General features: G+C 40.9%; 1 protein-coding gene and 1 long non-coding RNA gene across 4 annotated transcripts in view; one reads left to right on the top strand and one right to left on the bottom strand.

The window, feature by feature from the left end:
- Positions 1 to 22,376, top strand: part of LOC122768042 (RNA-binding motif, single-stranded-interacting protein 2-like) — a 35,375-nt gene that overhangs the window by 1,060 nt on the left and 11,939 nt on the right. For 2 of the 3 annotated variants that reach the window (XM_044023720.1, XM_044023718.1), the window contains exons 2-4: positions 11,842 to 12,008; positions 18,135 to 18,193; positions 19,324 to 19,415. In XM_044023720.1, coding sequence (XP_043879655.1) covers positions 11,842 to 12,008; positions 18,135 to 18,193; positions 19,324 to 19,415 — 318 coding nt within the window. The remainder of the gene's footprint in view (positions 1 to 11,841; positions 12,009 to 18,134; positions 18,194 to 19,323; positions 19,416 to 22,376) is intronic. The other variant, XM_044023719.1, reaches the window with a different exon arrangement.
- On the bottom strand, positions 18,600 to 20,743 carry LOC122768043. The gene is made up of 2 exons (XR_006360269.1): positions 20,485 to 20,743; positions 18,600 to 19,654 (listed from the first exon to the last, which is right to left on the bottom strand). It is a non-coding gene; the product is annotated as an uncharacterized LOC122768043 (long non-coding RNA).

Raw genomic sequence — 22,376 nt, 5'->3', positions numbered from 1 at the left:
TTAATCACTGACTATTTTGAGAATTATTAATGGGTTTGTGTATGTAAAAAAATAATAACGATAACAACATATGCGGCAATAAAAAGAATATAAATGTGATAGTAGAATAAAATCTAACATTAGAGACATAGTAATAAATTGATAAACAGACACACATAAGTGAACTAATGGTGCTTTTCCATTATACAGGTCTAGCACTACTCAGCTGCTCTGGTGAGGTTCCAAGCGAGCTGAGCCGATACCAAAATGTGACGTTGACAGACTGCCGGTCACTGATTGATCAGAGAGTGTCGAGTTTTTTAGTTTGTGTGTTAGTGTCACGTATAAAACAGCGTCACAGCAGATTCACGCAGCCGTGCTGTGACGACCCCGCCCACGTGAGGAGGTCGTATGGAGTAATGGAAAACGACTGATACCAAACTAGAGTAGAGCCCAGTAGTGCCAGAACTGTATATTGGAAAAGTGCCATAAGTGGCTGCCCCCAATAGTGTGTGGAGGAAAATAACACGTTTCAACATATAAAAGAAATCTAGGTATCTGTACATATGTAAAAAAAAGTGTTTCTTAAGTTATTTGGTTTTATTTGAAGATTGCGTATTTAGTGCGTATTTGCACATCTGTTCAAATCAAAGTCATTAAACTGATTTACTTGTTTGATTCAAGTTCACTATCACCAGACTCAGTGCCTCACTTTGAATACAAAAGTGCAAATGAATATTTGGCCACTTTAGTGATTTTACTGCTCTCTGATGTAAAACAACAACAACAACAACAACAACAAAAGTGACACTGGTTTGGTTTAAATAACACAACTGTAATTTTTATCAATATTACTCAATCACAGGCTACTCTAAGGAGGTGTTTAGGGCCCCACTATGGCCTGGATAGACATATTTTATTCAACCTAAAAAAGAACGGAATTGTAATACGGGTACTGTTTTGTTGCATTTTTCTATTCTGTTGTCGTTCTGTCTTTTGTTGTGAGATGATCTAAATAAACAACTGTTCAATGTTGTAACAATTTAAAATATTATAAATTATGAAAACAATTTCTTTACCAATTCAGAATGATACTAAATATGTTTCAGATAGGGCTATAAATTAGTTGCTATGTTATCCACCAATTCATATTGTGATCTTTAAAAAAGTGGGTCCCCATGTAGAGAGTTTGGAAAAAACAAATAGAAAGAATAGATTGAAGATCACTGTTTGAAAAAAGAAAAGAAAATATTATGTTTTCTTAAATTTTACTTTTTTAAAGTAGTCATTAGCTGCAGCCCTAATAACATGATATGAATTATAAAAAAGGGCTATTTTTAAGGACCTTTAGAATAAAAAGTGTTGTTGTCTCCCTAACCCTCTCCCTCCTGCTGTGTAGTGCACTCTGATTTGTTCTGGCTGAAGTCACGACTATCATGTGTCTTCTCTCTATGGACAGAGCTGGCTCATTAGTGATGGCAAAAGCTCTTTCATTAGACAAGAAAGAAAAAAAAATACATATATCTATACAGGATTGCCTCATTTCCCTCTGCTCTGCTCAGCTGTGGCTCTGTCTGTCTGTGTGTTTTCCTGAATGGCATTTTTTAAATGTATATTGACGTACTGTCTTCCTGTGATCTTGGGCAACGCCTTGCTGTTCATTCTGATGTCAACACTGAGGAAAACATTGTTGTCTGTGAAATGTTTGTATTGCGCAGACACGCATACGCAAAGCTGCACTCACATTGGATGTTTTCTTCCATTTTCAATGCTGTTATTTACTTCAGGTTGAACCAAATTTCACTTCTTGTAAAGCAACGCCTGTTACAATATAACTGTGTTAAAGCTATAGTCTGTAACTGGCTTATTGGGCAAAAGCCTCTTTATGTTCTAACAGTAAATTAAAGCTGTTGGTGGTTTTTGTTGATGTTATTATTCTGTCTCTGTTTGGTGGCAATGTAGCATTGTTTGTATGCTGCGTTCTTCATCTGAAAATAGGCTCTCTCTCAAGCAATATTATCAGACCTTACTCAGGGAGCGTTTGTGTGTATACAGCGACAGCACAGTGGCAGGAGGAGTTTGTCTTGTCAAACTGGGTTTTTTGAGCAGTGGAATTCACTTCTGAAACTTTTTGATCTGGGCTTGTTTGTTTTTTTTGTTTTCAGTCATACTCCAACCTGTTTGCAGCCGTCTGGCTTTACTAGCTCCATGCTAGTGTGTTGTCTTTGTCTGTCCTGATATGAAATGAAACACTTCCTGTGTGCAGTGCGGGAATGTTGCCAGGCAACGTGAGATAAAAACACTGCTATAATGAGAAGCACACAGGGAGTTATGTGGAGCTGATTGACTTAATGAACACTGTGAGCTCATTTCACAATGGTTTGAATCTAATCAATATTGTTTTATATTTAAACATTACAGTTTGAAGTTGTCAAAATAGTAAACACTACAGTTTCCATAGCAGAGTGGAACAGTTTGGTTTGGTATAGTATGGTACATATGTTTTTGTGTGTTTCCATTAGAAATGGTACCAAAATAACTGGCCCTAACTGTTCTATTTCTTGATATCCTTCCTTTGATGTACCAGAGTAAAATGTTTCGGAACGGGTGACAGAAAAATGTCACTTCCTTGTGATTGGTTTAAATGTCCCAATGTATGTTAAGGCAAACGCCCGCAGTCTGTTCTCATACAAACCTCGACGTCTTGTTGAGACAAACAGCCACAAACTGAGCAGAATAGAAGAGCTGCTGGATGTCCTCCATTGTTGCCTGTTGTGATGTGTTCAATGTTGTTGTTTTTTGCACTCACACCGGTACAATGTCACACTATGTGACCGTTGGGCTCAGCCCACACCCCGCCTACCAAGTGAAAAACTGGAACTGTTTAGTGCCAAGGTCCTAATAATGTTGTCGGTAGCCCTTGCAGTACTGTAATAAACAAGACAAATCAATTTTTTTTTTTCGACCAAATTTCGTTGACATATCTGTCACTACTTGACCTAACCACCTGCATGGCTCATTATGATGATATTTAGTGTCATCTTACAGATGATTCAGACATGATGTGGTCAGTTTTAATGAAGCTCTACTCACAGCACTCTCTCCTCCACTCAGCTTCAGGCAGTGAGTGTTCAGTGAGGTCTGAGGGCAGATCTTTAAAGCAGAACTTTGCAATTCTGGTTGCTTTTTTGTCCTTTTCTTTAGTATGTGTTTTTACAACACCACCGTAAACATCCATCTGCTGCTTTATCCTCACCCCTCCCTCCTCCTAAACACAAGCCATGGAGCTATGTCCATGTCGGAATCCGTTTTGCATTCTCCTCTGTTTTTACTTCTCGCCATTGGAAAAAGGCAGTCCGATGTTTACTCGTGTGTGGCCCCCTCGTTTCCTCTTCCTCCAACGATGGTTTTCTCAGCTTCTTTTTCACCAGCTCTGACTTGATGAACGTCTAAAATAATGCTATCCCTGCCTTGATCTTTTAGTCCAGGCTATGGGGCGTGTGTGTAGTCAAGTGTGTGTTTCTCGCGAGACCCGCGACTTTGCAAGACCTCCCCCTCACACAGTAGGGGGAGTGGAAACAGCCCCCAATCTCTCCAAGCCAGTAAACCATCTCAATGTCCAAAGCTGTTAAATTTCAGTAAAAATCCTGCATAGTTCTGCTTTAAAGAGAGAGCAGATGTATCGGCTGCATTGATTACAGTTTAGCCCGGTGTTGTAACCTGTCTAGACTCAGATTTGACTTTCTTGTTTTTCCCAGGCAACTGTTTTTTATTGACGGTGTTCAACAAATAACATATGAAACTGTTTCGGAAACAAATTAGAGACAAATTTTTTAAATGTCAGATCTGGCAGTTTCGTTCCTTTAAAGGTGACATTGAATGCTTTTATCGCACATGTTAGTTAAGGAGGTCTACTTACATATATTAACTTGTTTTCATGGTTAAAATCCTCCTAGTCGCTGCAAACGAGCCGATCAAAATATCTCCTCACTGAAGTCACACCCCCAGAACGTAGACTGTGTTGTGATTGGCCAGCCAACGAGAGCTTTCCCACTGTCCTGTGATTGGGCAGGTACCTGGAAGTGACGTAATTGGTAGGCCAGCTCTCAGATACACAGCTCCCTCTCTGGCACGGTGGATGCTCTGCATCTCAGCAGCTACAATGAGAGTAGTTCTTCTTCTTCTGCGGTTGAATCTACGCAACCGGATGTGCCCAGACTAGTGCCCGCACCAGGAGGCGCTATAGTGGTGAGAGGAGTGGTGAGGTATACTGATGACAACATCAACATACGGAAGTGCCGATCCGCTTCGCAGAGCCCAGGAAAACAATAAAACACTATTTTCTCAGCAGTGGCTGAATTGTTTGTTCTGAAACTTTAGGGTACCATAAACAACGTAATGACACAGATACACACACAAATGCAGCGTTAATTGGAGCTTCCGGTCTATGTCACCATTAATTTGTAATGTGTATCCTTAAAATGAAGTGTGACATTCAAGTTGAGTTCATACGAAACTGAGGCAATATAATAACGTCATCTACAAAAGGGATGAGCAAAAGTTTAGCATTGCAGCTTTAAGCCACAAATACTTGATATGTAAATTGCAAAATTAATTTTCAAAAAGAAACATTATCTTTTCCCATATATGTAAGGATTTTTCTGCTTTTTCTTGTCATATATTGTTATAAATGGAATCTGTTTTATTTTTGCACGTTTTTTGATATTTGAACACATCCTTGGGTCTTGGAAGCAGTGATGATGATTCGTTTTGACATTAAAACAGATTCAGCAATTATTTAAGATTAGCAGCGTGGTTAATAATTCAGTAGTTGTAGCTATTGTATTATAATTGTACAGTTAGATTAAGTTACGTTGCAGTTAGTATTTTGATAATCCGTTCTTGTTCTCCTGTGTGTGTGTGTGTGTGTGTGTGTGTGTGGTTGCTGTCTTAATTTTCTGCAGCTGAAGTTCACACAGAGGTCACGTTCTTGTGTTGTGATTCCTAACATTTCTCCTTCTCACCTCCACCTCCCTCTCATTCTTTCTGCCTCTCGCTCACATTGTGTTATACCTGAGCTGAAAAGAAAACAAAATAAAAAGTTCAGCCACTCAAAGGTGTTAGGTTTTTGTCGTGCTTAAAGCCACAGCACCTTATTTCCTCCCTAAAATAAATAAAACGAATATCTTCTCGCATCAGACTTGGTGGGTTTCTTCCTGTATGGAAAAATAACAGGAGGCGTTTGTCACTTGTCAACGTAGCATGCCTCTCACTCGAGGCTTCATCAAAAGCTCATTTAGTTATTTGTTCTATTATTGGCGGAGTATTTTTGCATTTATGATCTGAAGCTCAGATGCCTAAGAACTTGTCTGATCAAAACAAAAAGAAAAGAAAAACATTAACACAAGCATTAAAATAGTTGCTCACCTAGAAAGTGTTTGTCTAAAAGGGAAAGTCATACATGGACTACAATTAATAAAATAAGTAATTTTATTTTCATCTCTATAAGCTTAATGACATCACCAGGATCTTATGCTATTTGTAAGTACATTTTACTTTAATGACATTTATATTTACACAACACTCACAGTTTAACTGATTAGAATTCAATTTATATTATTTACATAAAGAAATATATCACTTTAGTAATCATAATAATTATTGCAATGCAAGTATGATTTTGGTCAAGTCTGTGTTTACCTGGATGTAAAACTGTAAAAAAAATAAATTATAATAATTATCAGTGAGTATTAGCTGAATCAAAGTAAGTTTTTATTTGTATATGTAAGGATTTAGTCGAGATTTAGTGAGTGGAAACGAATTGTGGAGGCTACTATATACATTTGTAGTTACCAAAGATTTTGAGATTTAAGTAAACCATTAAACAAAGTGATTATGTGATGTTGATGCTTGGGTCCGGGAACTTGTATATGAAGGTAAGATTGACCAGAGTCTAACACAGGATACATTCATTTATTTATTTATTTATTGTAGATTTTTAAACATAGGCTTTTTCTCATCGATACTGGAATCATGTATATGCAATGACAAGTACAGTCTCCATGACTCGTGTGGGGTTGTAGGATCACTGTGTAGCCCACATTACATGTAGTTCTGTGATCGGGCGTCTCTGTGGTTTCTTTGAGTTCACGTTACATGAATGACCTTTTTGATATTCGTTCTCTTTCTCCGTCTCTCTTTTCTTCTATCAGAGGAACCGGTATTGTATTCTTGTTCAGTCACCCTGTCCCGTCTCTGATTGACTCTTGTGACTTGAGATCTCATTTTGGAAATGCTGGAAATTTGAATAGTGGTTATACAGTGATGTCTGGTACGCATTGGCGGAACTCTGTGTGTGGGTCATGTCTTTGGATATTTCCCACTTAGCGACTGCCAGTCGCAAACAATTAGGGACGATCATCCACAACTTGCGAAACTTGAATAATTGGGCTGATAATTGTGTCACGTAAACATGGTTGAACTTGAAGGAAACATCAGGTCAGAAATGATGTGTCAAGTGTGACTGATTTCACGTCTCCTGGTAGCCAAATATATTAAATTCGGGTTGTGATGTTGCCCTGTGTCTGATGGATGTTAAGAATGGCTTACTTTGGAGTTTGTCCTGTCTTTGGGATTAAAATGAATGAAGAGCAGAGCGCAGTGTGACAGACTGTTGGTAACTTACATAATTAACTTATCAACCTGCGCATAAGAACTTTATTCCTCCTATTTAAGAAAAACCTTAGAGCTGGACTGACAAAGCATATATTGGTGTATATGTTGGCCTCTATAGTCGTAAGAAAATGGAACAGAGGCTACACTATCTTAACACCAGAGACCATGGACGAGATTCACAATGTATAATGTCAAACGTGTGTTCCTCGACCACAGTTACAAGAATTTATGCTGCAGTGATTTATCCTCAGTGAACTCTGCTGTAAAACCACCTTTGTCCCGTTGGCCCTCAGCCAGGTATATGTGTATCTAACTCTTGTTTAATGTGTCCGATGTTTTTGGATTGGTCCGTGCACTTCTGTTCCAACTGCATGAACCCGCCAAGACGAACAGGTATGGAGGGAAACGTTGCCCTTGGAGAAAGCACAGCTGTCAGGCGCCCGCTGCCAAGTGATGCCAGATGCCCGGTGTGCCACACATTTTGTTAGATCCCTAGCTGAGCTTTGCAGGCGTCTGTTTCCATGTCACCCTGCCCGTGTCATCTGACCTGTCTTGAAAGCCTTGCATGAGTGTGCACTTGCAAGGCCGCGCATGTGCTTCAAGGCGTGAGCTTCAACAGGAGAGATGAATAGGTGCTCGTGAAGAGACAAAGGGAAGGGGTTGGTGAGAGACGGAGCGGAAGCGGGACTCAGGAGAAACGAGTCTGAACGTGAGTTTTGGGTGTCCCTGTCACCTGGTTGGAATGCAGAACTCCTCGTTCAAGTGGCCATGTGATAAGATCAGGAGGAGAGACGGAGGATTTCCTGCCATGCTGCAGCTCCCTCCTATACACACACAGTCCTCACCTAACCCTATGCTAACATTCTTGTAGCTCCCGAGCTGATTTGCTCATAAACGTCTGTTGAGACAAGAGAAAATGGAGTGCTGTGATACGATGTTTTGTCCATATATGAGCATCAGCATTAGAGTTTTTTTTATTGCTGCTGTAGAAGTGAATTTTTTAAGTGGAAAAAATGTTTTTCCCATGACTCATTTACCTTTCTATTAGGCATCTCTGTCACTGTAATTCTATACAAGGTGGATGCTGCGTCCACATTCAGCCTGGCTATAAATCTGTTCATTTGCAAGTCGGTCCGATGGTCAGGGAATCATAGCTCTTTTCTGCCTGAGGAGAAATCAGGCGCTCCTGTAGCGAGCGGACAGGACATGGGAAGACAGGCTAGACCCCCCAAGAGCCAGGAAATCCCTGGAATTCTGTGGGTCAAACTAAGGTCAACTGAAGAAGCCCCAGAGGCAGAAACAGACATTAAACAGCAATGTGTGCATCTAAAAAAGGGAGTTGACCGTCTTAACAGTTGCACTTCAGCAAAGAGAGAAAGAGGGAGTAGTGAGTGTTTAAAATAGTCATATAAATGTCATTTTATAACGTTGGCACATAAAACACTGAGTTCTTTATTTACTGAGAGATCATCATCACACTCAGCCACACTCATCCTGTCAGAGTCTCCATCTAAAGCTACATTTAGATGAGAAAAGATTATTTATAGAAATGCTCCACGGTTATCTTTAGTTTTGTTCAAAAATACCCAGTGATATTTTTGAGCCGTTTGTTTACTCTTTGATCTATACTAACTTCTGAAACCGACCTTTAACCGTTCTCCCTTCTGTTCTTAATTTTTAACTAGTTATTAACTTTTTTGGGGGGGATTTTAATAATAAGTGTAACATAATAGGTATGTGTGTTTTTCTGAAGTTTCGGGTTTCAGATATTTCGAGGGTGCCTTGTGGCCAACTTTGTTAGCCGGGTATTTATTCAGATGAAAAAAGTCAACATGATGCTTTCATTTGAACTGGGAGTTTGGCTAGAACAGATAGTTAAGGGCAGTGCTGGGCCCACGGCTGGTATGATAAAAATGCCTTTAAATACAACAATGTAGCTCTGCCATGCCTTTTATTTTTAGAAAGGTAGCATCTGCTTTTTTTATGCTGTCAAAATTTGTTAATTATAAGAAAACAGTTTGTTTTTTGGATTTTCATCAGCATTCTTCCTAATTAAAGCAATAATGAGAGCACTAATGTTGTGCCTCAAGTCTATTAGTTATGATTTCCTACATCCACTGCACCCCTCATTTGATTTCAGTAAATGGAAAGTAAAATTCCAAATGTAATATATGTTGATTCATGACATTCAAAATGATTGTAACTGATAATGCCTTGAATATGATGTCCTTTATGTACATTACACCCTGCTGCTTGTGTCGGTGTAATCCTGGACCTGATTGTGTAACTAATCCTGGCGTTAAAGGGCTGAAAGTACGGAACATAAAGCCTCCTGTCTCTGTCTTACTTTGAGCAGGTTTGAGTCCCCAACTTTCCAAGCATGAGCAAACACATGCAAACCGTTCAGGGTGTTTAAGCAATAAAGGAAGAGAGGATTATCCTCAGAGGAAAGACTGAAGCAGCTGCTGGCAAAACAGGGGTCAGAGAGGCTCTCCTAGTTTCCTACAGGCGCACCGTGTCTTATAGATGGCGCCTTATTAGCAGGATTGGTTGATGTTGCTGGTGGTGCTCGTGGGACCACGTCACCCTGCTGGGCATTTCCTAAACACAGAGTGATCAATGATCCTGTCTTCTGTCCTGAAGTTAACCCATTGTCCTCCAACCAGTCCATCTCTGGAGTGAGATAATCCAGCCTCTGGGACCCTGCAGAGCTCCTTCAGAGAACACGTCTGCTCTCAGTCATTTATACCAGACGTTTGGCTGTTAAATGAATGTAATTAGAGTCATCTACTCACTACAAACAGGCACAACATTTTGTCAGGTCTGGTGGACCCTCTGTTTAATCTGTGCTGAAGTTCTTATATTTATAGCTTCTATCTTATTTGGGAAATTGCCAGTTGATCTATTCCTGGAGAGAGAGGTCTTTTTTTCTGAGTTGTTGATTGGGGAATGTGTTCATCAAAACATCTTTATCACAGTGACATGTCTTAACCTGCATGGTTACACAATCTTTTGGCAGATTTCTCAAAGCAGAGCCCATCTAGTCAGATGGGTTGTGGTACTAGTTGTTTTGTGACAGACATTCATGTTCCCATACACTGACATGTTGACTACCTGAGTTCATGGTGTTCACTGGCACTGGCTTTTACCAGACTGGAAACAAAAAAAAGAAGTGAGCAAGAAGGAGGTTTAGTCACTCAGGTAGATGACAGGTAATTACAATAACTTGGGCTTGGTAGTGTCTTGTTTCCCAACTTGATTCAATTCCAAGTCACAAAGTCTGTATTTGATTTTTAGTTCTGATTCAGTTTGATGTTGTTTCGCTCAGGGATATATTAGTTACAATACCAATTTTGCTTAAATATGAAATACATTCTCAGAGAACTAAAAGCTTTTGTCAGACCTTTATGTCTTTTTCCGAAAATCCACAGCGAAACCAGACATCTGTCTCAGACTTGGCGGTGCCTTCAGTGGATGAGCTCCCGATGGTGCTGCCATTTTTCTAGGTTCGCCTTTCACTCGCGCAGCCAGGTCTTGTGAGACGAATGGCATTAATCATGGGAAAACAGCATATTTTTAAAGATTGATCTCATAATTTTTTGATCTGATGTCAAATAACTGAAATGTAGATTTTAATCAGGAAAAAAAAGATTCTCGGAGTTAAACTTCCAGATGGTTCGTATTACAAAATTCTAATTTACCTTCAAAACCGAGTTTTTCCTTTAAAAAGAATCACAGTAAAATACAGTCAAACATGAACCACTGCCAACCACAGTCTCAGAGACAGAGGCAACGCACGCAACATGGGTTTGTTTGCATGAATGAAAACGTGGCTGAAGGCAATGAGAGCACTCCTGCAATTTCTCTGGCGTCTAAGAGGATTAAAATGTGTTGGTATTTTGTTTTTACGGAAGTGCTGAGGGAAACTTGATTGGACTGTCACCTCAGCTGCAAACCATGCAGAGAAAATAGCTGTGAACACTTTTAGTTAACTGTTTGGCCACAATGTTGGTACTTTGTTGTTCTTTTATGTCCCTGTTGGAGTTAAGGAATATGCAATTGTTTATCTATCTAATAGATAACAGTGCAATTTTGTCAACCAAACTAAAATCTGAACTTCATTTGAACTGGTTGATGTAATGGCGCATTGCATTCATTATTGTTAGAATATTCATTTGTGTTTATATTTTGTATGGTGCATGACATTACATATACTGAAATGCAGCACAAAAGAGCGCATGTCTAGTAATAATTAAATGAATCAACATATTTTAACAATGAATACTGACAAGCATGAAAGGTTTGGTCACTGTAAATGTGACCTTTTGTCCTCATACCGTCTCATTCACATGTAGTAACAAACCCTTTGTGTGCACCACTGTTATTGAATTCGCCTTTGTTTTGATAAGCAGACATTGTGTGTAATGTGGACTGGACTGAACTCTGTTTGCCACTGATGCTCCTGTTAACAGTTAACCTGTTAACGTAAACACAGCAGATCACTGTGATGAACCTGTAGTACTGGCTTATGTAAGTTTATGAAAGAGAAAAACACAAGCGTGAACAGATGATTCATTGAAATAGTAGCAATACTAACATGTTTTTTTTAAAATGTCCCAATTTGTGATCAATAAAGTCTACATATCTTTATGAACAAAAAATGAGAATTGATCAGCACTATTACCTCCTCCTCCACCTCATCAGTGGAAGTAAAATCATAGAGAAAGGCAGTATATGCATTGTCAGTCTACAATTGAATTCTGCACCATCAGACTAACTATATGTTAGTATTAGATGGTTGGTTTTGATATACACCACAATATTTCTTTGTGGTCCTGAAAGTAAAAAAAAGAAGTGACCCAGCGTGGAGAAAATATAAGAGGCCCTCTTTTCCCACCATTGAGTCAGCAGCCAAGAGGCCCGTAGTCCCCAGTATTGGTGAGTGTTGACGTGAGGCCCATATCATTTCATTTTCCGCAGCACCCACATAATCATCTGTCTAATGCTGGACTTCATTCTATATCAAAACATCTCGCGGTGCTCCTTTGAGGTGTGCGCACTTTCAGCAAAAAATGAAAACAACATCCCTGGTATTTTCTGATATCGAGTGTTTTGGAAAAGTGTTTCTGTTTCTGTCGAGCGTTGATGCACAGAAAACTCATTCCGACGTTTCTTTTCTCGTGGCAGCAGACCTATGTGTCCTCCGGACACCAGATGGCGCCCCCCAGTCCCAACACCAACAGTAGCAGCAACAGCAGCAGTGGCGGAGGGGAACAGCTGAGTAAAACAAACCTGTACATCCGCGGCCTCCATCCGGGGACAACGGACCAAGACCTGGTCAAACTCTGCCAGCCGTAAGTCACTTATTGAACTTGAACACCTTTTCTTTGTGTTTGTTTGATAAAATGAGTTTGGAAGAATAAGGAAACAACTAAAAAAATAATTTAAGCTGAAATGATGTGATATGTTGCAGAACACAAACAACAAAAAAAGCATCACATGCACACAGCTGTACCCTGGCACAGTGTCAGTCAGTCATCATCTAACCTCTTTATCCTCCACCAGAGGGTCGCGGGGGGTGCTGTGACAATCTCAGCTACATCGGGCGATAGGCGGGGTACACCCTGGACAGTTCGCCAGTCCATCGCAGGGCCACACACAACTAGAGACAAACAACCATTCACTCTCACACTCACTCCTCTAATTTAGAGTGTCCAATTCACCTAATCCCCACATTGCATGTTTTTTGGACTGTGGGAGGAAGCCGGAGAACCCGGAGAGAACCCACGCACACACGGGGAGAACATGCAAACTCCATGCAGAAAGGCCCTTGTTCCAACCGGGGCTCGAACCCGGGTCTTCTCGCTGCAAGGCGAGAGTGCTAACCACTATACCACCGTGTGGCCCCTGGCACAGTGTAGTACGTGTTATTTTGCGTTTCCATTAGGAACGGTACCAAAATAATTTAAGTAAGCTTACCATTACATTTTTGGCACCCTTCTCTTGGGGTCCCAGAGTAACATGGTACTGTAAGACACAGAAAAACGTGACTCCCTTGCTACCGGTGGAAAGACCCCATGGAAGTCTATTCTTATACTAAGCTTGACGTCTTGTTGAGACAAACAGAGCAGAAAAAAAGACATAGTTTGTTGTTATTGCACCAGTACAACATCACGCTACATATCGCTCTGACACGGCTAAAGAACACAGCCCACACCCCGCCTCCCAAGTTAATGTACTGTTTAGACGAAACGCAAGCCTGTCCCAGGGCTGAACCATTTCATACTGTACTGGACCAAACCAAATTGCTGTAATGAACTGATCAACGATAACCGTTTGTTTCAGAATCTCACGAAAGTGCAAATGCCGTTTTAGCGTCACAAGCGTTTTGCTGCGTCGGTGCCTCCTTTGTGGTGGCGGTTCGAGTAGATTTGTTGTATTGACTGTCCAACAGATTTTTGCTGCTCTGACTGTGCAGAGCCAAACCATTGTCATAGCTGTTCATGGGCCATGCTTCAGTTCCATTTGAAATACATAAACCATGAAAGAGACCCAACAGACACATCCAACAAAGTACCATAAGTAAGTAAGGCGCCATCGCTGCGTTGCCATCTCTCTGCAGTTTTCTACTGTAGCCCGTTGTTATGTAATCATTCTGCTGACTCTAATGTGGATCCACATTATTTGGGTTGTCCAAGACATGTCATTTAATGTCGCAATTTTTGCTTTGGACCAGATCGCGGATGTCTTAAAGATCCAAAGGACATCAAGACATCCTCACATTATTCCAGATGATAAACATTAAGTTGTGTGTGGTTTGGCGATGGGGTTTTTTGGTACAGTCTAGGCTTTGGGCGTGTATGTGCAAGTCTTTTTGCCTTTTTGAACAAAATAGGTTTTAGTCAGACGTAGCACATATAGTATCGTGTATATCTTCTTTCAACGTCTCCTTTTAAAGGGCCACCACAGTGGATCATCGGCCTCCATCTTGCCCTGTCTCTTCTCTAGTACAGTCTGATTAAAATAAAAGATACCGTGTTACAGTGTAGGATATCTTTTAGTTAAATCTGACTATAATATGCCCACAGCTGGTTGTACATTGCAGTCCATGTGAACTAAAAAGCAGTTTGCAGTTTCAATAGGTATCTTTAATGCTAAGCTGGGGTAAGAGTCATGGCAAAACTAATTGCTTGTGAGCAGATAACATCTGTATTGTCTAAAGCGTAGCTCTTCATCTGTTGGACACATGAAGTGAAATTGTTTAAGGCCATAATTTGATGTTCTGAAAAAGCAGCTGTTTAGGCAGGAAGGAAGGAAAAGCAGTTTGTGAATAGGAATGCCAAATTACCGCAACTATTGTGCGTTTGATTAAATCTCGACAATTACAGGAACACAAGAAAATGGTATAGCCTTCGAGGGAAGTAGAGGCACAGGAGAGCGAATGCAGAGAGTCAGAAAAAAAAAGATGAGACGGGGAGAAGAAGGAGAGAAGGGGCCAGAGAAGGGAACAGCATGCTGCCTTCTCATGTCCTGATCTAACCTTCCCCTTTCTTGTGTGTGTTCAAGTGGCTTAAAGCTACGCCTACACCGTATAGTATGCTGGTTCTACACATGCACGCACACACACACAGATACAACCTAGCAATAAAACACCCAAACTGGTTTATGCTGAAGCAGATCAGATCTAAATTGTGTGTTGTATAAGTGATTTGTGAACTTTAGCCATGTGTCTGTTATTCACATGGATCAGTATCAACACTCCTGCCCGAATAGACTCTGGCTGTAACTAATAAAATGTGATTGTCAATACGTTGACCGACAACGCAGCTGCTCCCTTTGTAACATTTGTCTTTGATTCACCATTTGAACCTTTGTGATCCCACACGAGGAACACACGGCAACAAAATCACACAAGCAAACGATGATCACTAGCTGATATTCATCTTAATCAAGTATGAGAGTATGAAAGCTGCTCACAATTTGTCAAAGCTGGAACAATCAAATAAAATCTATAATCTGTGGTTGGTTAGTGAAACACGGGCAAAAGTAGAGGACGGACAGACGAGTCATTGTGGAGTGGTAGAGGAGTGGAGCCAGGTCGGAAGCTTTAGGGGTCGGTGGGAGGGCGCCCCTTGAAGGGGGAAAACTTAAATGAGTGGGAAAAGAGTAGCATGGCCTGCTGAGAAAGAATGTCAGATGTCCGTATATGGTGCAGGGCGGTCTTTTATGTCCCTGTGGCCTGTACATTGTGGCGGGCTGCTGTTCCTCTGCAGAGGGACTGAGGTAAGCCAAGAGTCAAACAGTCACTACGGTCAGACCTTTGAACTCTCCTGCAGCGGCTGTTCAGCATAACATGAAAAGCAGCATTCGTTTTTCTTCATCATCCTTCTGATTAAAGCTAATCAATATTTTTCCAATCTGCATACATGATGAGCCTGCAACCACAAATATCAGCCAGAGTTGAGCTCATTAAAGGGACTGTTATCATTATAATCAGAATAATAATATTAGCAAAGTCCCTTTGTTTAGTTTATGGCCTTTTGCTTAGTTTATGGCGATATAAACAAGTTGTTATTATGATGTCATGCATTCAATGTTGCCCAGCCTGTTTGGCCTCACAAGACACCACAAGTTCATTCAAACCATATGTAGACATTTACTTTGGAAAAAAACAACTCCTTTACTACTTTTCCAGGTATTTGAGATAAAAGTAGACACAGATATGTTTCTTTATACAGTAACAGTATGTGTGCTGTGTACGTCTAAACCATCGTGCTTTTCAAACATGGGATTTGCTTTTCTTTTCTTCAAAGACGCTCAGTTTGCACTTTGCACATAATGTTTCTGCCAACCTCGATGGCTAGAGGAGGAAAACCGGTTTCCAACTGTGCAACAAAAAGATCTTTGGCTTTAAGATAAGCCAAGATGTAACATATGGTTTCTGTTTTGTCCGTCATTTTGTTTGGACGCGTCATTTTCCAAACATTTTTACTGATATTTTGTATATTAGCCTGTTAAATATTGGAAACGCGCAACATAATAATTATGCACAATTCCACAAAAAATATTTTAACGTTTGCCCACACAGCTTATAATTTCTGTTTCTACTTTGCATGGTGTTTTTTATACATATGTGTCATAACATGAGGAGAGAAACAGCTGAATTATTGTCTCAGTGGGTTGGCGTTTTTCTAAGTCGTGCGTTCCAAGGCCTAATACCAGTGTAAATAAAATACAAGACGGGGAGGGACATGACATTTAAAATAAATGGAATCAGACCAGGTACAAAATAACCTGTGTTTTAGCTTTGCCTTTGTAAGTATTCAATGAGTGAGTGTTGTAAGAAAATAAAGTCAAATGCTGCGCCATAATGAATAGAGCCTCTCAAAACATGAAGCAAATGAAAAATGGCTTTTTAAACCAAATAACACTGATAAAGCAATACTTTTACTGAGGTCAATTGGCAACTGCTACATTTAGCAGTTTCTGTTTATCAAGCTTGTAGGAATATTATGATTCTGGGGGAGGGAATTATTTTCTAAATGAAAATAAATAAATAAAAGAAATAAGTCAGAGAAGCAATTTCTTTCCCTCCCTAAAAGGAATCCAACACTGTCAAATACATCTAGTGAATTTGTGCAAATAAGTTCCAGTTTTATTGCTAATATTAATGAAGAGGAATGTGAGTTGATGTACTAATTTAAGCTTATAAATACGTTTTTTGGTCTGGATGGTTTTAAACTCTGGGACTTTCTCTTAAGCTGCAGTAAGAGTCTGAAAAATGTCTCCAGATTTGAGCAAAGTAATTGTGACACATTTGTTGGACGCAGTCAAGTGAAATGACAATAATCTTGTGTATATTCATGCGCGTCTGTGACTGTGTGTGCGCAGCTGGCAGTGGAGGCCTATAAACATAACCTATGCACAGGTCATGTGGCTATTGGGTTAGGGATGATGAATTATTAATGTGTTCAGTGATTAAGTTTCCTTTGCAGTGTTTGTCATTTGTAATGCCAAAATTTGCAATGATAAAGATCAGTGAATCGTGCATTTATTTTCCTATTGTTGGATTTAAAAAGGAAAAAATATCTTTTTTCTATTTTAGCAGCTTTAAGTATGATACATTTTGACATAATAAAAGTGTGGTTTAACAACGCCTTTGTTTTGTGGCTGAAGTGAAACCATGCGTCTTGTTTGCATATACTGTATCCTTGGTCTACATGTGTGTATGTACATATTAGAAACCTAAGCGAGAACAAGGCCACAACATGGGAGCCTAAATATAGCCTGTGATTTCAACTCTCAGTTTTTTACGCAGGTCTCTGCTGTGACCGTCTAGTCAGATCTGAGTCATTTGGGCAAACGTCCACTAAGACAAGGCTGGAGTGTAGGACCCAGCAGTGTGCTGCGATGTGAGAGTGGAAAAACAGAGAGAGGGACGTGGTGGGAAGTGAGGCAAACCGGAGGGGAGAAGCATCAGGTTACAGTGTACATTCCGCCCAGACGCCATGTCGCCCAAACAGAGAAACACCAGCCTCCCTCGCTGGCTAAATCCACCAGACAAGGGCAGGTCTATTATACTGTAGTGCTGATGTGCCGTTTCATAAGACTGCATACCATTAGTCTCCACATCTTACACAACACTTCTCCTTTACTGCTTTTACAGTGATTTTCATACAGTGAATATTTCATGATGCAGGGTTACTGCATTAATTGATTCTCCTCCCGACTGATTGGAACCTGTTGTGTTGGAACTCAACGTCACATTTCTGACTAGTTAAACGGATCGCACACACACACACACACACACACACACACTGCCGAAATATAGTTTATATTTTATTCAAGCTAAATAAATCAGAGAGCAGCGCTGTATTTAGGTCAGAGGTGGTGTGTTGGTGTGTTAGTCTGCTTAAGACAGGTCTGGAACAAATTGTTTTTGGCCCTTAGGTGCTGTCTCCTGTATAAAACAACACCGGGGCTCGTTGCACGTTGCAACTACCTCCAGCAGCAGACAGTTTGAGACAGAATAACAAAAAATAATAACCAGAGAATGTGAACGGGAAAACAGGAAGCGCAAGCAGGAAGCAGAGAGTAAATGCGAAAAACTGCTCAGCGTGAACGAACAAGAGGGAACTGAGAGCAAAAATCACACCATCATAATACCATTTTGCATGGTGTATGTTTTACTATTGAAGACTTTTTTCTCTCTTAAACTCATCATTTCTGTTTGACATTATTGCCAAATATATACAAGTCCATACCAACAGAAGGGCGGAGGCATTTACAGTGACTGTAAGGATCACATTAAAGACAATTACTTGTACAAAGGAGTAAGTATTCATGTTAACACCTGTAGTCCTGCGGCCTGGGGAAGTGTGGTAGGATTGGTATGCATGCATGTATGTGGTAGGAGCAGATTCCACAGTCACCTCCTCTGTCATTGATCATCTTCTCTGCACTCTTGTGTCTCCCTCAAGGTATGGCAAGATTGTGTCAACCAAGGCCATCTTGGATAAAACCACCAACAAATGTAAAGGTGAGCTGTGAACTGTCGTTTTCACGTGTGCTGTCACGTCACGCTGATTTCGAGGATTTAAGGAATAGTTTTGTCATTTGTGGAAATATGTTCATTTGCTTTCTGGACATTTTATGACGCTAAACACAGCTGAGCTCAGCTCAAAGCTTTACTTTTGTCCAGAGGTTTAAAAACTGCCTACAGGCATCTGTAAAGTTCACTTTGCATTCAACTGAAGCTGTAATTGTGGCATAGTTGCATACTCTGTCTACACCAGAGACTGGGTCAGGAGCACCCACAGATGGGTTGCAGAAGATTAAACACTGATTTCTTTCCACGTTCCACTACTGAAGATTCATGTTTTAAACGACATGTATACAACGAAGTTGTGATTCCTTTATCAAACATTGGAAATGAGTCAATTATATTGTGCATTTTTAATTTGAAGTACACATTACATTGACGGTGATTTACTTGGAAGCAGATCCTATCCATGTCGACACTCACACAAAGTCTTCCTTCTTCCTGATTCCATCAGTTCAATGTTATTCACATGTTATTCCCTCCAAAGTCTTCACTCTTTTATGCATTGTAGTCATCACAGTTAAACAGTTAAAGCGACTGTTGGTCAACATTTAGCTTTTCATTCGTGTCATTGTAGAACACAATGCAAAAAAAATTATTTATTCCAGGGATTCATTCTCTTCCTCACATGAATTTAGATGAGCGAGAGATAACGTGACTGTTATTATTATTTACCACCGTTTGAGAACCATGGATCTAAACAGCCGATTTAAAGTGAGACCCCAGTAAAAGCTGTGAAATAGTAACCTCCGCCTGAGACGTCACAATTCACACATGGGTGGAAAAACAACACTGCAGAGCAGAGGAACGGTGGTAAGCACCTTTTTTTTAAGCGACTTCACCCTGGTTTATAAATCCCACGTATGTTCTCTTATTTTAATGTGAAAAAAGGCTTCAGAAACACCAGAGCACACGTGTTCATTCCCCCCTATGACGTGCGTACTGCAAACCACTGTGACGTACGGTGTGTCAGCAGCACTGAGTTGATTCCGTGTAGAAGTTTAAACTATTCACACTAGCTTCACACTCCTCACAGAGGTTTTAACTCGGTGGTGTCTGTTTCACAGGATATGGCTTTGTGGACTTCGACAGTCCAGCAGCAGCACAGAAAGCTGTTACAGCTCTGAAGTCCAGTGGGGTCCAGGCTCAGATGGCCAAAGTAAGAATCCATTTCATCAGCATTGTTTTTTTTCATGTTGTCCTTTTCCCTCCAAAGCTTTCCAGCCACCATCAGCTTCATGATCCAGATTTATGTGTGCCTTCTCTAAAAATGTAGTGATCTCCCAAAAAGAATCGTCACAAGTCTTCTGTCTGTCTCTGCACGAGCACACGTTTGTTTTCTCTGTCATGTAAAAGGTAAACAGTTACATGCCTTGGCCCGACTCCCCCGTTAGTGTCCTGTTGGCAGAGACACAAGATAAACTCTGGTTTATAGGGAGGTTCTGTCATACTTTATTGGATGATCCTGTGTGAATAATGGACAGTTGTAAGAAGGATAAAGACCGGCTTACCGGAGACTTGTTATAAGCGGAAACCAATCAATTCCGCCTTTCTTATTATTCTTATGTTGTCGCCACTGTCTTCACTGCTTGCGTATGTTTCAAACCTGCTCCTGTTGTAGCTCTTGTTCTTCGCACTTTGTCTGGACAAGTGTCTGGAGTCAAAGCAACCCTTGTCGCCCATTAAGCTGATCCCTCTGGCTCTCAGGCTCCCCATTGAGGGAAGCCAGGGGAGGGTGCCCACTGTCAATGGGGCAGGCACAATAGGCTGGCATTGTCCATCGTCTGGGCCTAGGCCTGGGGCTGACACCAGCACTTAATACTCTCCACCCCAGTGTTCCCACCCCCCCCCTGCCCCGCACCCAAACAGACCCATTGCAATGTAAGACCAGGGTCTCCCTCAGCCCAGCCCTGCGACACTGTAACAGATCCACTCTGCCAGTTGATCTGAACCAGTCCAGTGCAACTAAATCCCAAGCCTACGTACGCTGCACCTCCTCTGTAGGAGTGGCACACGGTCCTGTGTATTACAATACGACGAGTGCAATTGGACACCAAAGCTTGACTCACCCAGACAGCATGTGCTCAGTCAGAGGTGTTGATAACCACTATGAAAACTTAAATATACACGGCTGCCACCAAGTCACTGGGTTACTTCAGGTCAGAGAAAACAGTCTAAATATACTCAACACAATCAGTTCAATATAAAACTCCAGAGTGCAGCGTCACCTGTTTGCACCTTCACCATGGCTGCTGCTGCAGTGTTGTTCACAAACACGACGAGTCCCACCTTGCTCTTGCCGTCCTCAGAGTGTCCTCGGGTCCCTGAAAGGGCCATCCCAGACTGCAGCCCGTGGACCCAGAGGAACCGTGTGCGCAGGGGCGAAGGGGAACAATGGCCGGGTTAAAAATAGAATAGCCCTCTGACTTCCCAGCACCTCCCTTTTCAAACTCGGCTCACATGCACTGCTCAGCACACAAGCCGGAAAATCCGCCAAACACACAGAGACACACCTCAGCACACATGGCTCAACGAGGGCCTGGCATAAAAGAATGCATTCATATCTGCAGTGGGGTGAACGTCTTTGCGTGTTTATGAGCTGTGGTATCGCACAAACAAAATAGTAAAGGTACTTTTTGTTCCATTGTCATATATCTTTCAACATTAGTGCGGGTAATGACGTCCTGTAGTGTGCCACTGTGTTGCATAATGGCTGTAGGACCACACCCAGAATGATGACAATCACAGATCTCTTTGCCAGAAAGCTCACGGCTTTAAAACAGAGGCTACACATACTGTATAGACAGCGACTCTATAAAGACGCCTGGTTTAATACCATACATATTTTAGCCTGGATACTGACTGTCTGTTTGATTCTATCAGTATTGTTTAATGTTTATTGTTTGTGGGTTTTCAATCAGCACTGTTGGACCGCTGTCCGATAATATTGTTTTACTGTAGATAATTGTAAATATGTCAAGTGAGCATGGATAATAAGAGATACTTTGATTAGAAGGAGCCTCTTCGTCGTCATTGTTTACGCTTGTATCCTCCTCCTCCTTTCATTACCCAAATTAGTCAAGACTCCCACCACCAGCAGCCCTGTCACTTCCCACCATCTGTGCAAAACACCAGTGTTTTAAACCACCCAACATCTCCAACTTCCCCTCTGCTCTATCCTCTTCCTGCACTCTCTGTTTTTTTTTCCCTTCCCCTCTTCAAAGCCCAGCCTCCTCTCTCCTGGTTGCCAGGCTCCTGTTGCTCTGTGAACTCTTTAACTTCATGCCTGGCTTCCTGTCTGCTTCTGCACAGTCGCATACGGTTTCACTGTCAAGATAGTGCCATTAAATACCCATAAAAACATCCAGATCTCTTAATTATGCAATCTTTTAATCCTCGCAGACAAATTCATGTTTTTTATTTGTGTCAGGTTTTTTTTGTTTTTTTTAAGGTCTGTTAAGGCTCAGTTAAGGCAGTGACACATGGACAGACATGGGTAACATATTATTCAGAGCTTCAGTCAATTTTATGCTGGATGATGTTGATTTCAGGCTCTAATGCTTTTAAACATTTTTTATCCCCACTGCATAATGATGGTTAATTTAATTAACATTAAACATTAAAAAGTGTGAATGCAAAGACTGTAATCCGACTGCTGCATATACAGAAATATGCAAATCCATAGACAAAGACTAGGGTTGGGCACTTATTTTAAAAAATGACTGCATTATGTCGCTACCGAGTGTTAAAGTGTTAAATCAATCATTGCCAATTTTTGGTACGTGAAAGTTCATCTGCGTTAGGAGTGTAACATGAACTCAGTGTGAGAGAAAGCTGTGCAGTTGCTCCAGCGTCATGCACCACAGAGAATCGTGTACTTTTCTGCCTCTAATCTCAAAGCTACAGTGCAGCTCATGTCCAACAGAGAACAACAGTTTTACTAGTAACTGACATGTTTGGACTCATTTTTCACGACTTAAATTACATTTCTGTTGTTACAAAGACTACCAAGGTCCCTGAGCCCAGAAAAGATGCTTGAAAAATAAAGGTTTTGAATTGAAGTGAGTGACGTTTGGCTCATATCTTCCACTGAGAGCAGTGTAATACACCGAGTTCTAGT

This window comes from Solea senegalensis, linkage group LG4 (genome assembly GCF_019176455.1).
Source record: "Solea senegalensis isolate Sse05_10M linkage group LG4, IFAPA_SoseM_1, whole genome shotgun sequence".
Lineage (NCBI taxonomy): Eukaryota > Metazoa > Chordata > Actinopteri > Pleuronectiformes > Soleidae > Solea > Solea senegalensis.
This window is presented reverse-complemented; position numbering and strand designations above follow the sequence as displayed.